This window comes from Montipora capricornis, chromosome 3, assembly GCF_036669925.1.
Source record: "Montipora capricornis isolate CH-2021 chromosome 3, ASM3666992v2, whole genome shotgun sequence".
NCBI lineage: Eukaryota > Metazoa > Cnidaria > Anthozoa > Scleractinia > Acroporidae > Montipora > Montipora capricornis.
The window spans coordinates 59,992,480-60,006,292 of NC_090885.1; the positions used below are offsets into that span (position 1 = coordinate 59,992,480).

General features: G+C 40.3%; 1 protein-coding gene across 3 annotated transcripts in view; it reads left to right on the forward strand.

The window, feature by feature from the left end:
- LOC138043539 (NFX1-type zinc finger-containing protein 1-like) overlaps nucleotides 1–3,898 on the forward strand; it is a 61,642-nt gene extending 57,744 nt beyond the window's left edge. For all 3 annotated transcript variants that reach the window (XM_068889864.1, XM_068889865.1, XM_068889868.1), the window contains one exon: nucleotides 2,088–3,898. In XM_068889864.1, coding sequence (XP_068745965.1) covers nucleotides 2,088–2,284 — 197 coding nt within the window. In that variant the 3' untranslated portion in view covers nucleotides 2,285–3,898. The remainder of the gene's footprint in view (nucleotides 1–2,087) is intronic.
- Nucleotides 3,899–13,813: the final 9,915 nt, after the last annotated feature.

Here is a 13,813-nt window from a genome sequence, read left to right on the forward strand (position 1 = left end):
ATTGGATCCCCCGCGTATGTACAGAATATATACTTTACGTCATAGAAAGTGCGGCGTACGGGGTTTTATTCACGAGTTGTTTGTGTCAAAAACCCGAACGAGCGAGGAACGAGCGAGTAAGGGGTTTTTGACAAAAACAACGAGTGAATAAAACCCCGTGCAAAGCACTTTCTATGTCGTGAACTGTTTATTACACATAAGACGAGAATTTTCATTAAAATAGTTTTCTGAACGCAAATTAGAAACAAAAACTCACTAACAATAGAACCAAATGCAAATTTAATTTAATTCAATAACATAGTACGATTTGCACGAGGCGCACGAGATGCACGAGTGATTGGCATGGAAACGCCTTTACGCTATCGTTGATTGGTTATACTTCCACATGTGAAATAGCTGTACGCCATTCTGATTGGCTGTATAAGCCTTTTCCACATGTGAAAATAAGGCGTATAGATTTGTACAAATGAGCTTTATGGAATAAAATTCTCATGTTATGTGTAATAAAACAAATGACGGATTGTTGGCTTGATAGTGAAAAAAGTCTCGATGTTTCATAAGTGCGACGCGCAAAGGATCAACAAACTGCTGTCAATTACCTTACATCGAAAGATTAGCCTAGCCATTGAGGTTCACATTGCAACCAGGCATGACTTGATGCTACTTTACTTTGAAGAGTAATTCGTGGCAAATTGAATGATCTACAAGGCTTTATTGAAGTCCAAGTACCGGATGTCATTGCTATTCAATAAACAAAGATTGATTCAGATGTGACATCTACACCCTGAACTCATGAATTGGGCTTCTCCATCTTCAAAAAGGACAGGTCTCTCAGTGGAGGGGGTGTTCTACTTGCAATAAAATCTCCCTTGGACCGTATTCCTTGTCCTGACCTGGAAAACTTTGCATCTGAGAGTGTATGGGCTAAAATATTCTTAAAGGGACAACCACAGTACTTTAATTTTGCAGTTTCTACCGTCCCCCGCAGCAACCTATTGATGAAATGCAAAGTCTACGAAAGCGGCTCGACCTTATTACTAAATCTCACCCACGTTTTTAACCAGCCTGGATTTCACATTTTGGGGGACCTCAATTTTGGAAAGATAGACTGGATAACTCACCTAAACACTGATGGGAACGATCTCTCAAACTCTGATGTCCAACTTGGTTGGTCACCTCTAAAGCTTCGTAGACAAATGGACGGAATAACTCTCTTTAACAAAGGCTTAAATAACCTGGCTGCACTTCCCTTCCTGGAATCACTGCAGAAGCCCACCAGGAGATCAAGACACACACATTGTAAACACTATATCCCACTCTCAGCTCATACCACTTTGTATAAATACAGTTTTCTACCACAAGCAGAAGCTAAATTGGAACAGTTTACCTCAATCTATTATCGACTTATCTACTAGCCCAGGAGCCTTCCACGATTCCTTAGCATCGTATTATTGTTAGTAATTCTAAACCGTTAGACCACTGACACTGTGCAATATATCTTTGTGAGGTAGCACAATAAAAGCGAAGCAAAGTGAAGAGTACTGAATGTAACTTACGAATTTACGACTCAAGACGCACGTTTCGATACTCATTCGTGCTTGTGTGTTCAAAAGGGTTGGAGGAGTAAGAATTGCATAGTTAGTTAGAGTGCGGCCTTCTGTGCGAGAGGTCCCAAGTTCGATCCCTAGCGACATCACATCCTTGCTTCGACTTTTTTCCATTCTGTGTAGCTTCAGGTGGCTTTAAATACCCTTAAAACGGAGCACTGAAGGAAAGGAAGCGGAGGGGGCGGGGGTGAAATGAGAGCTCCTAGGAGAGTACCCTCTAGACCGTAAAGGAACTTTCCGACGTTAAATAAAATGTACCTTCACCTCAGTACCAGAGATATGTCCAGAAATTCAAGTAATTAGATGCCCGCCGATTTCAATAAGCGTCATGAAGTGTCCTTTTGCACTCTGTCTACAACTTTAACAAAACTCGTCTCTTGGTATACAGACAATCAATTTCAGAAAATGTCCCCTGAACTCTGATCCTGCATCTGGAGAGATCTAAGGCTGAGGCAAGAGCTTGTTCTTTTGATTCCACAGGTCATATCTACTGTATCACTGAGTGCGGTGGAGCTATGGAAGAAGGCCGCTGTCCAGAGTGCGGCTCATCTATTGGAGGACGTAATCACCAACTGAGAGCAGATAACCGATTGGCCAGTGAAATGGATGGCGCACGTTACGCTGCCTTTTCTGATTTAGCCAATATCAACAACTTTGACCCACGTGACTTCATGTAATGCCATAGCAATACCGTTCCAGCCATGTTCCAGCTGAGTCAAGAAGGGATCCGTGCTAGTGTGTCTCTCTATACACTTTCCAAAGTGTATCTGTTTGATTTGTCGGGTCAAGGCTTCAGTTTTGTCTGGTTTTCGACTCTCGGATCCGCCTCTTATCTGACTGACTTAGTAAGACGGGATGACGGGGGCGCTTGCGACAAGTGTAGTGTGCATGTTCTTACAATTTAGCAGTTTTAGTTTTAAAGTATATCGTGTGTAGTTTTACACTGATGACTTCGTGCTCAGCCCCTCCCCCCCCCCTCCTACTAGAGTGGCGCAGATGTCACTGACAGTGGCACAGATATCACGTGCACTACGTTGTGCAATGTAAAAACCAGAACATTTCTGGCCACCAAAACAAAGTTTCCTTTTGTTCCAGTGGTTAGTGCATTCGAATGACAAAAGAATGTTTGTAAAACTGCATGTGTCAACCTCTTCAGCTTCATTAATTGATTTCCTAATACGGACCCTACATGACAGTGCACTGGAATACTACCACATCTAAAATGAGTAATTGGCACAGAAGACAAAGAGATGTGTAGGGGAATCTAAAGACGTCGTTGTTTACATAAGCCTTAATCATTGTGGCATTATGCTACGCACATTTATCGAAGATCAGTGATAAGCCAACCTAGGCCGTTTTGGCTGTCGGTTCTTTTTTTTTTCTTTGACTGACACATTTGAATGACAATAGATCTGAATAGGAGGGTCAATTTCGCTTTCAATGGTCGCCGAAAGCGATAATGAACACTCCACATCGTAAGTAACCAATTTTAACTAACTTATTTTCAAGTAGGAAGTTTAGTAAGTGCTTTTGTCTTTTCCTTTGCTTTAAGCAATGGGTACTTTATACTTGTTATACTTTTGAACAATAACTAAATATTACTTTTGGGCGAGTTATTTCTACTGTAATTGACCTAGCGTGTATGAGGATGCGTCAAGTGTCAAAAGCTGGGCCTCAGAAGAAGGTAAAAAAAATCCACCGAAAGCAAGTTGTATCATTTCTTTATTGGTATCTGTTTCAGTCATGAGACTTGATACAAAAAACTCTAAGAAAAAAAGCATAAGTAATTACAGTTTTGTCAAGATTTTTACAGGAAGACCGTAGAACATTTCTCAGAATGGCTGAGAAATGCGATAAATTTCTTTAACTCGTTCTGCATATTGAAAACAAGGACCATACCGTGGACAATACGGACATCAAAAACCTTTCGAAAAAAAACTTTAAACATAAAGATTTCATTACTTTTCTCTCCAGAGGCGAGGATGGATTTGGCTCTGATTATTTATCTTTATTTCTAAGCTGCGTGAACGTTTTTGAGACTCTTCAAAGAGACGTAAGGCATTCCCAACGTTCGGGAGACCAGCTCACCGTTGTAAAGAGAATTGCTGAATTGAATAGAAGATGGGCAACAGTATATAATATGTCAGAGGAACGCTCAAACGATTAGCATTTGGTTGTTGTCACGAACCTGTAAGCAGTCAAACAATTGAATAATGGAAGAATAAAGCGAGAAGTCTGGGTCCGATTTGCTAAATCTCTTTGTCAACGTTCATCAGTAGTGAAATGGGGAATTCGAAGTTCCTTTTGATTGAAGCTTGTTCACAAATCATCGCGGTATATAGGGTCACAATTTTCCTACAGAAGCGTCATTTACCATCTCGTTACCAAAGCCTCTGATCCTATGCGCATGCGCATGATCCTCTCGCTCTCTCTCTCTCTCTCTAGACTTTCAGTCAGTTTTAACTGCACACACAGTCAAGCTCATTTTCAATAATCAGCTTGGCTTTCGCGTGAATATCTCGACGTCAATACCCTGATTAAGTAGGTAAATTAGTATAACCCGTGTCATCCTTAAACGAAAGGAACGCTGAAAACTGAAATTAACGATATTAACGCAAATCAAGTCAAATGCTGGTATTTTGAGGAGAGGGGGAAAACCGGAGTACCCGGAGAAAACCTCTCGGTGCAAAGTAGAGAAGCAACAAACTCAACCCACATATGACGCCGGATCTGGGAATCGAGCCCGCGCCACATTGGTGGGAATGCATCCTGCACCTTATGATTTCCTAATGCCTTCTCTGAATTTTCTTCGAGTGAACGCCTCTTTTGCGCCTGTTAAATTGATCACTTCGGTCTGGACGATGGCACAAAAAGTGCGAATTCTAAAATTTCATGGATCTTTTTATCATACTTAGCGTGTTTTCTATTAGTAACCGCTTTATCCAGATTCACGTCGTTTTTTTCCTCGACATTCGCATCCGGTTTCCAGAAGTTCAAGTTTTTTGAAGTTTATGCTGATGTGCCTTTCGTTTCTCTCTGCTTTGACTTGCCCAACTTAAGGGGTGCCTTCTTAAGCTAATTTAACTACAGGCCTGACTGAGTAAAATACTGAAACTATAGAAAGAGAAACTAGATTTTCTCTTTATATAGTTTCCAGTTTTCCACTAGATTTAAATATAGTTTCGCATTTTCTAACGGAATATTGCTTCTCAAAATGAATGTTGTAGTATTCGAAACGTAAGCTATTAATATGCGTTTTACTATGTTTTTTACCGGTGTTCGTGAGTTGTTCTTGATCATTAATTAATAATTAAATGGCCAAAGAACAAAAATATCTACGACCCCTCTTAACCTCAATGATCTCCTTTTATAATATTTCAAATCAATTCAGGGTAAGACCTTGTGAATTAATCTGCACCCACAGGACTGGATTGTTTGACTGCTTGAAATTGGCACTAATTAAACTGCGAATTACTGATCCAGATTTCTACTCGTTTGTTTTCTCTTTCTTTCTTTTTAAATTGACATTTTAGCTTCTATTACGCTATCTTTGTTTTCTTTTACGTTTTTACATTTCCGTTTACTTTTTTCAATTGCGCATGCGTTTAATTTCAGTTCTCAGTGGTTGTTATTTTAAACAAATTAAGGAACGTATACGCGAAAAAGTAGTGCCTTGAGCCGAGTCTGGAAATTTTAAACTCCAGACGCAAAATAAATCTTTATTTTAAAGTGACGTTGGCCGTCGGCGTTGTTAAGTTAACCAATGTTCCTAAACTAAATGATTTTTCAATGAAATACATCTGAAAGACATAATCCTTGCGAATTTAGGTTATCGCAATGTTGCCAAATGAGTCGAAGGAGAGATGGCCAGGGATTTATCTCTATAAATCAAGGTCCACACCTAGAACACACTGAGCTTCTGTCTTCATTGCGTGGAGCTACCATCATGGTATGATAATCGACTGATTAAAGATGAAAAGAAAGGAATTGAAACCCATATAAAAAAAAGCATTCAATGCTTGCATGACTTCTTTGTTCAACGGGCGTTTCATGAACAATGAAATTTTTGTGAATGTCCGACATGTTAGAGTGAACCGGCAGATTATTAATTTAGTGTCTTATCAAGAGAAAATGAGGGGACAGAGAGGGAGGCTCAAGGCGTTGGCCGGGATATGTTATGTCCACGAAAGTTATTTTTAGACGAGCGGAAGTCTTTGTTCTAGCGGAAGTCTGTCTTCTGAGATGTCCGCATGCAGTCTTGCCTCGCTCTCAGGTTCTTAGTGAAAAGAGAAAATGATGGCGCACGTGGAAGGCTGATGAATATATATTTTCTTTCAAACATCGGACCGAGGTTGGCCTGCATGCGAACGTCTCGGAAGACTTCCACTCGTCTAAAAATAACTTTCGTGGACATGACATATCCCAAGGGCTGGACCGGGAGCCTCCTTCTCTGTCCCCTCATTTTCTCTTGGTCTTATTGAATAAGGCAGCGACGACGGCACTTAAATCAATAACCAATGACTAATTATTTTATGCGAGCAGGGGATCCGATCGTGCCAACAAGGTCAGTGTTTCTCCCTTGACTTGACTGAAGCTGAACCGTTTTCACTTTTAGCCGCTACTTCGGTCATAAATAGTTGTAACACTTCGCTAGAACAGCACGTAAATCACATCAAAGCCATTGATAGGGTACCCCTCCTCCTACCTCCCTTCAATCATGATGTTGCGTTTTACCAGTTGGTTTTTGCACTCGAACCCAGAAACATTAACATTGAGGGGAAAAGAGGGCATTCATTTCCTTGTTTACATGGTCTTAACTAATCGCAGGAAATTAACAGAATTAGCTGGATTAGCCCAGTGAAATTGTCTGATGGAAGAACTAGAAATGGCGATAGAGGCCTGATTACGACCTGAAAGGAACCTTTTAATAACATAAGTTTGGAACAGTTGCGTCATCCAGTCTCAAGGACACAACGTGATAAACATATAAAATGTAGCTCATGCAACAAGAAGTTGTTTATCTTACGAATATGAAAGCACTGTTTACTTGTGCACAGCCTTTATAATTATAAATTAACCTTGCGCCCTGGAAAAGAGAGGTCGGCGCAAAAGATAGCAATAACATTGAAGGGCGTTATAAACACTTGACACTAAACCACATCTAAACCCTTTTTAAAACATGATAATGTAATCAAACGAATGCCTATTCGACTGTTTCCCTTAATTAAAGAGCGCTTCAGTGGCCATGGAACAGATAGCACAGAGCACATTCCGCCTGGTCACCAGTTTTAGATCGACTCCCGTGCTGTGAAGATCCCAAGCAACAGCCAAATCATATGGCGGGAATGTATTCTCTGAGCGTGGGCTATCCACAGGGAACACATTCCGGCCATATGATTGGCTTTTGCCTATTCCTCTTGGCATCTGTACAACCTGGGGGTAGAACTAAAAATAACTTGTGACGTATTACCTATTGAAAAGAGCATGTATCCGGGGTGCCCTCTCTTCCCCCTTTATTCCTCTTGCTTGAGGATAATAAGGAAAATTCGACTGATGACCTTCCGATCATTCATTTGGTGACTGGAATTGGCTCGTGCAATATTGTCCAGCTTTTTTCAGAAGCCCACCATATATATATATATATAATGCTATGAAACAGTTTTTGTTGCAATCACCCACATGACACAGGAGGTCATAAGTGGGGGGGGGAATGCCCATGGGGTAAGGTTAGGGCGCTTGCCTTGAAATCCGAACATAGCGGCTTCAAGACCAGTTGTGGCCACTCGTTGAAATTGATCCTGGTAGAACTCTGATTCAACTTCTCGGCTGCACTTGCGAAATAGCAAACTAGTTTGCCTACGACCAATTATTGGGATTCTTAAAGTTGTTTTGGTTGTTGTGTTCCATCTGTTGAGTGTCATTTGTTCGGAGATATCAGTAGCCACAAGACTATTCTGAAATCCAAGCTAAAATAAAGTTTGTATGTAATTGGAAATAAGCGACCGTTTTTAATGACCGCGGAGCTAGAGCATTACATGTAGTTTCAAAGGAAGAAGAACAAGAAAAAGGATACCTATTGTATTCTATTTGTGCACGTTCATGCAAGAAAACATTAACCTGAAGATTTATGCGCCCATTTCGAGGATGCACCCTTTGGAACTAATTGTCAATCAAAATATCGGAATTACCCCAAGGCAAACTCTCTCGTGTCCCGTATCTGTGGGATTATACTTGTCAAATAGATTACGCAACGACGGTTCATGTGTTATTTTATAGTGACTGGAAGAATACATAGAAAGACAGCTACGTGCAACGAATTCAAGAGCTGATTTTGTTTGTCCAAAAGTGCCGGGTGCTATTTGATTAATTCGATCAAAATATGAACATATTTTATTAGCTTTTCGAAAGCAAAAGGGTTTGGCATTTCTTATGACACGAAAGTTCCTTGTTAAAGCTCTTCATAGTATTTCGAGATCAGATAATTTAAAAAACTGCTTTTAGGGTGTCTTAAAATACGAAAAAACTCAGTGACGTCTTGTCAGAATTTCCGTGGCTTTTCCCTCGGAAGGGCGCACCGCCCGAAAGAACGTGATTTACTGACTTGTTTAATTTAATTAGGATGCCATTATCCCAGATCCTCTATGCATGTCTTCAAAAGATTTCAAAGATCTTAAGATTTGAGACAAGTTAACAGCATTGTATTGTCCTCTCTTGTAAAAGGAGGCATTGCTGAGACATACTTTTTGGAAGGGCCAAATAGGGCAAAAAACTCACCTGAAGCCAGATTTTAACATGAGTTGATGACTAATTGAAGTATTATATTGAATGCCTCTTTGAAGCAATCTGCAATCTTCAATCTGCAGATATGTCCAAAATTGAAAATCGCTGGCAAAATTTATCGCAAACGTCGCAAGGATTTTGTCTGCAGGGACAACATAGGTGTTAGCAATAATTAGCAACTATTCACCGAAGTGGAGGTGGCTAGAGGTGGATATTTACCGAGCTGCGAAGCGACGAGGTAAATAAATATTATCCTTCACTAGCCACCGACACTGACGTGAATAGTTGTTTAAGTGTATACTAAAACACTGAGATAATATAGCACAAAAAGATGATTTTAAATAATTTATTCCTGCAAAGATTACAACATTTTCGCACGCGAATTGCTTGGAGGTGAATAGCAAAGGATATCCAGAGTTTGAGTAGGCAATCGACGCGTACGTTTAACGCTATCCACTGTTTTAGCATGTACTAATCGCGGCTCGGTAAATATCCACCACTAGCCACCTCCACTTCGGTGAATAGTTGCTAAATAACGCAAAAATATGATAAATCGGGTGTCCGGGAAACTAAGACCTTAGACCTAAGCACTAGAATCATTATAGCATTGGTTTACATTTGGTGTTCCAAGCCTGGCTTTTTTATCATCATAGAAATTGATGGCTACCTCATGCAATCGCTTCGATCGCGGTATGTGAATTAGTAGTAGCGCCTGAACGATTATTGAGCCAAGAAGAACATTACTGAAGGAAAGAAAAAGCCATTTGTCTCCTCTCCTACTTAAAAATGCGTAGTCGCTTTAAGAAAGAAGTAGGCAAGTGAGTGCTTCTTTATCTAATGTGAAAAAGTAATGGCAAAGGGAAAGCACTGCGGGACTAAGTTGTTATTACTATCTGAAAGGTTGGTTGTATTTTCCGTTGTGTATTTACAGAGAATTTTGTCCTTAATAACATATTTGCCTTTTTGGTCTCCGAGTTTGAAGATTTTGTGTTCATCTTAATTTCAACTTTGACGGGCGATATTTGCTCTATTTGGGGCTTCCATGCAGTGCCCTCTTTGCCCTTTGTTTCTTTCGTGGTAAATTAATCCTTCTTGCGACATTTACGATTCGTGTGAAAGCACACTTTGTTCTTAAGAAGTTAAATTCTTGTGACTTTTGCAATATTTTCCCTTGCAGAGGATGGTCTTCGCCCCAAGCTTATTTCTTTTTCTACCTTAAATTAGTTCTTACGTCGACAGTTGCCGTGGATTCGTGGTAGAGCGCATTTTGTTCTTAAAAAAATCCTTGCGACTTTTGCGATATTTGCGGCTTGCCAACGACCCCTTTTTCCTTTTGTTGTTGCCCTTGACATAAACCCCTCTAAATACTAAAAGTTTGTAAGCATCCATTGTGTAAGGAAAGGGAGATACTTAAGGGCTGGAACACTCTAATCAGATCAGTCTTGTTCACTACACTAAAAATAGAGCCGGGATTTTTTTAAATTACCCACAGAGGTCATGACCACTTCCCCTGAAGGGCGTATGGCAAAAGTCGTCCAATGATGATGGACTTCATTCAAGTGGGCAGGCAAGTGTATTTAGCCTTGGGGCACTAATAATTGGTGACTCTTCACAGAAATTAAATCAACTCATATCAAATCACAGCTTGGTTTTTGAGGAGAGGGGAAAATCAGAGCAGAACCCGGAGAAAAACCTCCGTGGGAGCAGAGAAGACAACCAACAAACGCAACCCACATGTGAGGCCAAGTCTGGGATACGAACCCATGCCACATTGCCTTGAGGCCGCGGAGTGTTCTCTGCACTGCGCAATGCCTGCTCCTCAACACTATCCAAACATTCGAAATGATCGTCTCCTATGGAGGTGGATCGCGACTCGAAACGGTGTTTGCCGCAGTGCTGATGCATTTAAAGTGGTGGCCTTCGGGGTAAATTGTTTATCAATTAACCAGGAACGATTGCAAAATATCATTAACATCTTTAATAAATGTGAACAGGAGAATGATCGCTGCCACCTCATGATCTAGCTCTTGTCGATGCCGATTCACTAACAAAAGCAACGAACGATATAGATCATCTTTTAGAACCAAAATCTCTTTGATATGTCTACGTTTGGAAAATACGCCATCAAGGGCCTCCGCCCCAGAAACATTTTTTGTTTTATCCTTCGCAGAGAGTCAATATCTTGGTGGCAATACTTTATTGAATCAATGAAAACTCCATGGCCACTCCTCTTGGTGGACGTATGGTAAAATAGTACAAAGAAGAATCTCAATTAGAATTCTTCTGCGTATTGTAAAATGGATACAGTAGCAGCTATGGATCATTGACTTGTCATGTAAAACATTATTAATATGAAAACTGGGGATGCTATAAGGGCGTGCAAAGTCTAAGTGATGCTCACTTCACTTGCGAAAGTTTCCGAATTCAAACGACACTAAACCGAATCATCTTCAACTTTTCACGTTGGGAAAAGAGATTAAGCGTCCAACCGGATTCGACTTTGTGTAAAGGTATGCTAAACTGGTGCCGTTCTGAATTTCATTTCTTATGACTTGTTAATTAATTTTAAAAGTGTGTTTTCTCACGCCACTATGTTCGGAAGAAAACACGCCTTAAGCTTTGTTTTGAGAAATAACCTCACCAGCCGTCCATAATACCCTTATAGATTCACGCATTTAAATAATTGAACATGGCAGAAGATATACACCCTTTTAATAAGTCTGATATATGCCCTTTTCCTCTAATGACGTCGTTTCGGAACTCTTGCTTTCAAATTTTATTTAGAAATGTACAAAGGCCTAAAACTATTCCGATTTCTTTTCTTGTTTGAAGCCTTTGTACATTTCTAAATAAATTTTAAGAGCATGAGTTTGACGTCATTAGCGGAAAACGGCATACATTAGACTTATTAAAAGGGTGTATAAGTACTGGTACAAAGTAATGTTATACTAGGAGTTACTGATAGCAAGTGAATACTGCGAGAGGACCCAAGAAATACGATAACAAAGACAACAAGCTTTATTTTCATGGCCATAAATGTACAAATAGTGTTAAAAAGTTACTTAAGAATAGTAGTAATCTCGGATTATTGAAGTGCGTTCGACAGCCGCTTTGGAAGCAAAGGAGAAGGGTTGAGAAAGACATCAAATCTTATAGGACCGACGTTTGAGGATCGGAGCATGTACGTCTTGAGATGGTTTAATAAGTGCCGAGTACTGTAACTCAATTGACAGGTTAGAAATACTTTGCCCTTTGCTAGACTCCGAGTCATATGTAAGCTGGTGCGTTCTGTTTGGTTCAAGAAGGTAAGTTGTGGTTTAAAATAACTTCGCCAATAAGCTGATAGGACGTGTGGTTACTAGTAAAGTACTAAAAGGGAATCGAGTAACATTGCCATCGAAGCTGACATGTTGATCATTTCCAAGCTTACTTAATTTCTTTTTTCACAGCAAGTTAAAGCACGGAATTGCTGTGGTTATTAGTTCCACTTTTTGTCTGAATAGAGTACAATATTGACAGTGGTCAATATACTAACAGCTTGATTCAGTGCTCGTCTTCCCATTTTCACGAAAAAAGTTTATTGAAGTTAATCCCTGTCAGGATACACAGCTAGCAGCCCCTCTTAAGTCAGTGATACGCCTGCTTCAGTCACCCATGCGAACCGAAGAGCAGAGGGGAGAATGGGGACAGAACGAGAAAGATTCTCTAACCTACAACAACTAAGGGAAATTCGGATTGGTCGGTTGGCAGTGGCTGTCAAGTTTCTTTGACGATTTAATTACTTCTCATTTTGACGCCAATCTATCTTCGATTTTTCTTGGGAGAAGATAAGCACGATGTGGCTTTTGCGATAGGCTTAGATCATTTATCCCTTCAGATGAATGACACTGAACCCAAACAAAAGCAGCAACTTGCGGTCGAAACTCTCCTGTCGAGCAAGGATGTTATGGTTAAGTCATCTCTTATGCAGAACAAGCTCTGTCTTCAGACTGATTTAATGAAAGATGAGTCGTCCGTCCTAAACAAGAATTTCTCGTTGATAGGTGTAGACGAACGTCACAATGTCTAAGCCTGTCAAAACAATCCAACTTTTATGCTGCAAATCCGGCAAAAATCTTAGGCCTCTCTTTTACGAGGTTTCATCGGGCTCCTTTGGAGTGTCAGTCATTAATTCTTACGGCGGATAGTTGATTGAACGATGCATGCATTGTAAATCTTCCCACGCCGTTAATTTATTGATTTTTAGTGTTTATTTACAGTAGCGAATATCATTTTTAGTCGTAGATACGCGACTATCGTTAAGGGTCAGAATATGCAAATTTGTCACTCACTCAGATGCAAACTAATCAACAAGTCAATAAAGGGGGTAGTTTCTAAAGAAACTGTGGTGCTGCGTCGGTGGGGAAGTAGTACACAAAAATTTAGTTTTTAGCAACGGAGTTTATAATGTAAATTGACCACCTTACAGGGATTCTAAAAGCTGACGTTTCGAGCGTTAGCCCTTTGTCAAAGCGAATCGAACAACTTAGTATGGGTTGTGTGTAGTTTTTTTATAGTAGAGTAGGAGCTACGCTATTGGTGGTAACATGGCAACGTGAAAAACAGGAATACATCAGTTAAATGAAAAGCGTTTGTTAATACCGTGGGGATTACGGGTGCCGATTTGGAAGATGAATGTTTGTTCCAGATTCTTGCGGCTCTCCGTCGTACCTAGATGTAGGAAAAGGCCGCAGATAGCCATGTGTTGTTTGGAGTGGTTAGAGAGATTAAAATGACGAGCGACTGGCTTACATGCATCTTTGCCATTCTTCTCAACATCTGGAACAAACAGCTTCTCTGTCTTCTCAACATCTGGAACAAAAATTCATCTTCCAATCGGCACCCTAGCCTTAATCCCCACGGTGTGAACGAACGCTTTTCATGTAACTAATGTATTCCTGTTTTTCACGTTGCCATGTTACCACCAATAGCGTAGCTCCTACTATACTATAAAAAAACTACACACAACCCATAATTCCTCGATTCGGTCTGACGAAGGGCAGGCTAACACTCGAAACGTCTTAGAATCCCTGTACGGTGGCCAATTTACATTATCAACTCCGTAGTCAACGACCAATATCGGTTTTTCAAGATATGCCAATTTGTCACTCACTCAGTTGAATTCAAATCGATATGATATAGTTAATGCATGGAGATGGTTATAAAACTGGACCTTTTCCTTTGTTTCATATTTTTGTCCGTCTTTTTGGCCTTGACCCTGCACAAAACACACCTTTTTTCGAGAAGATAACCAATCAAATCCTTCGATTAAATTATGCGCAACTAATTTGCGAACCCGTGCGAAGCGAAAGCAAAAGATTGTGCAGGGTCACGGTCAATTCAACATCGATTGCAACAACATTGTTCTCGCTTTTGCAAGTTCTACG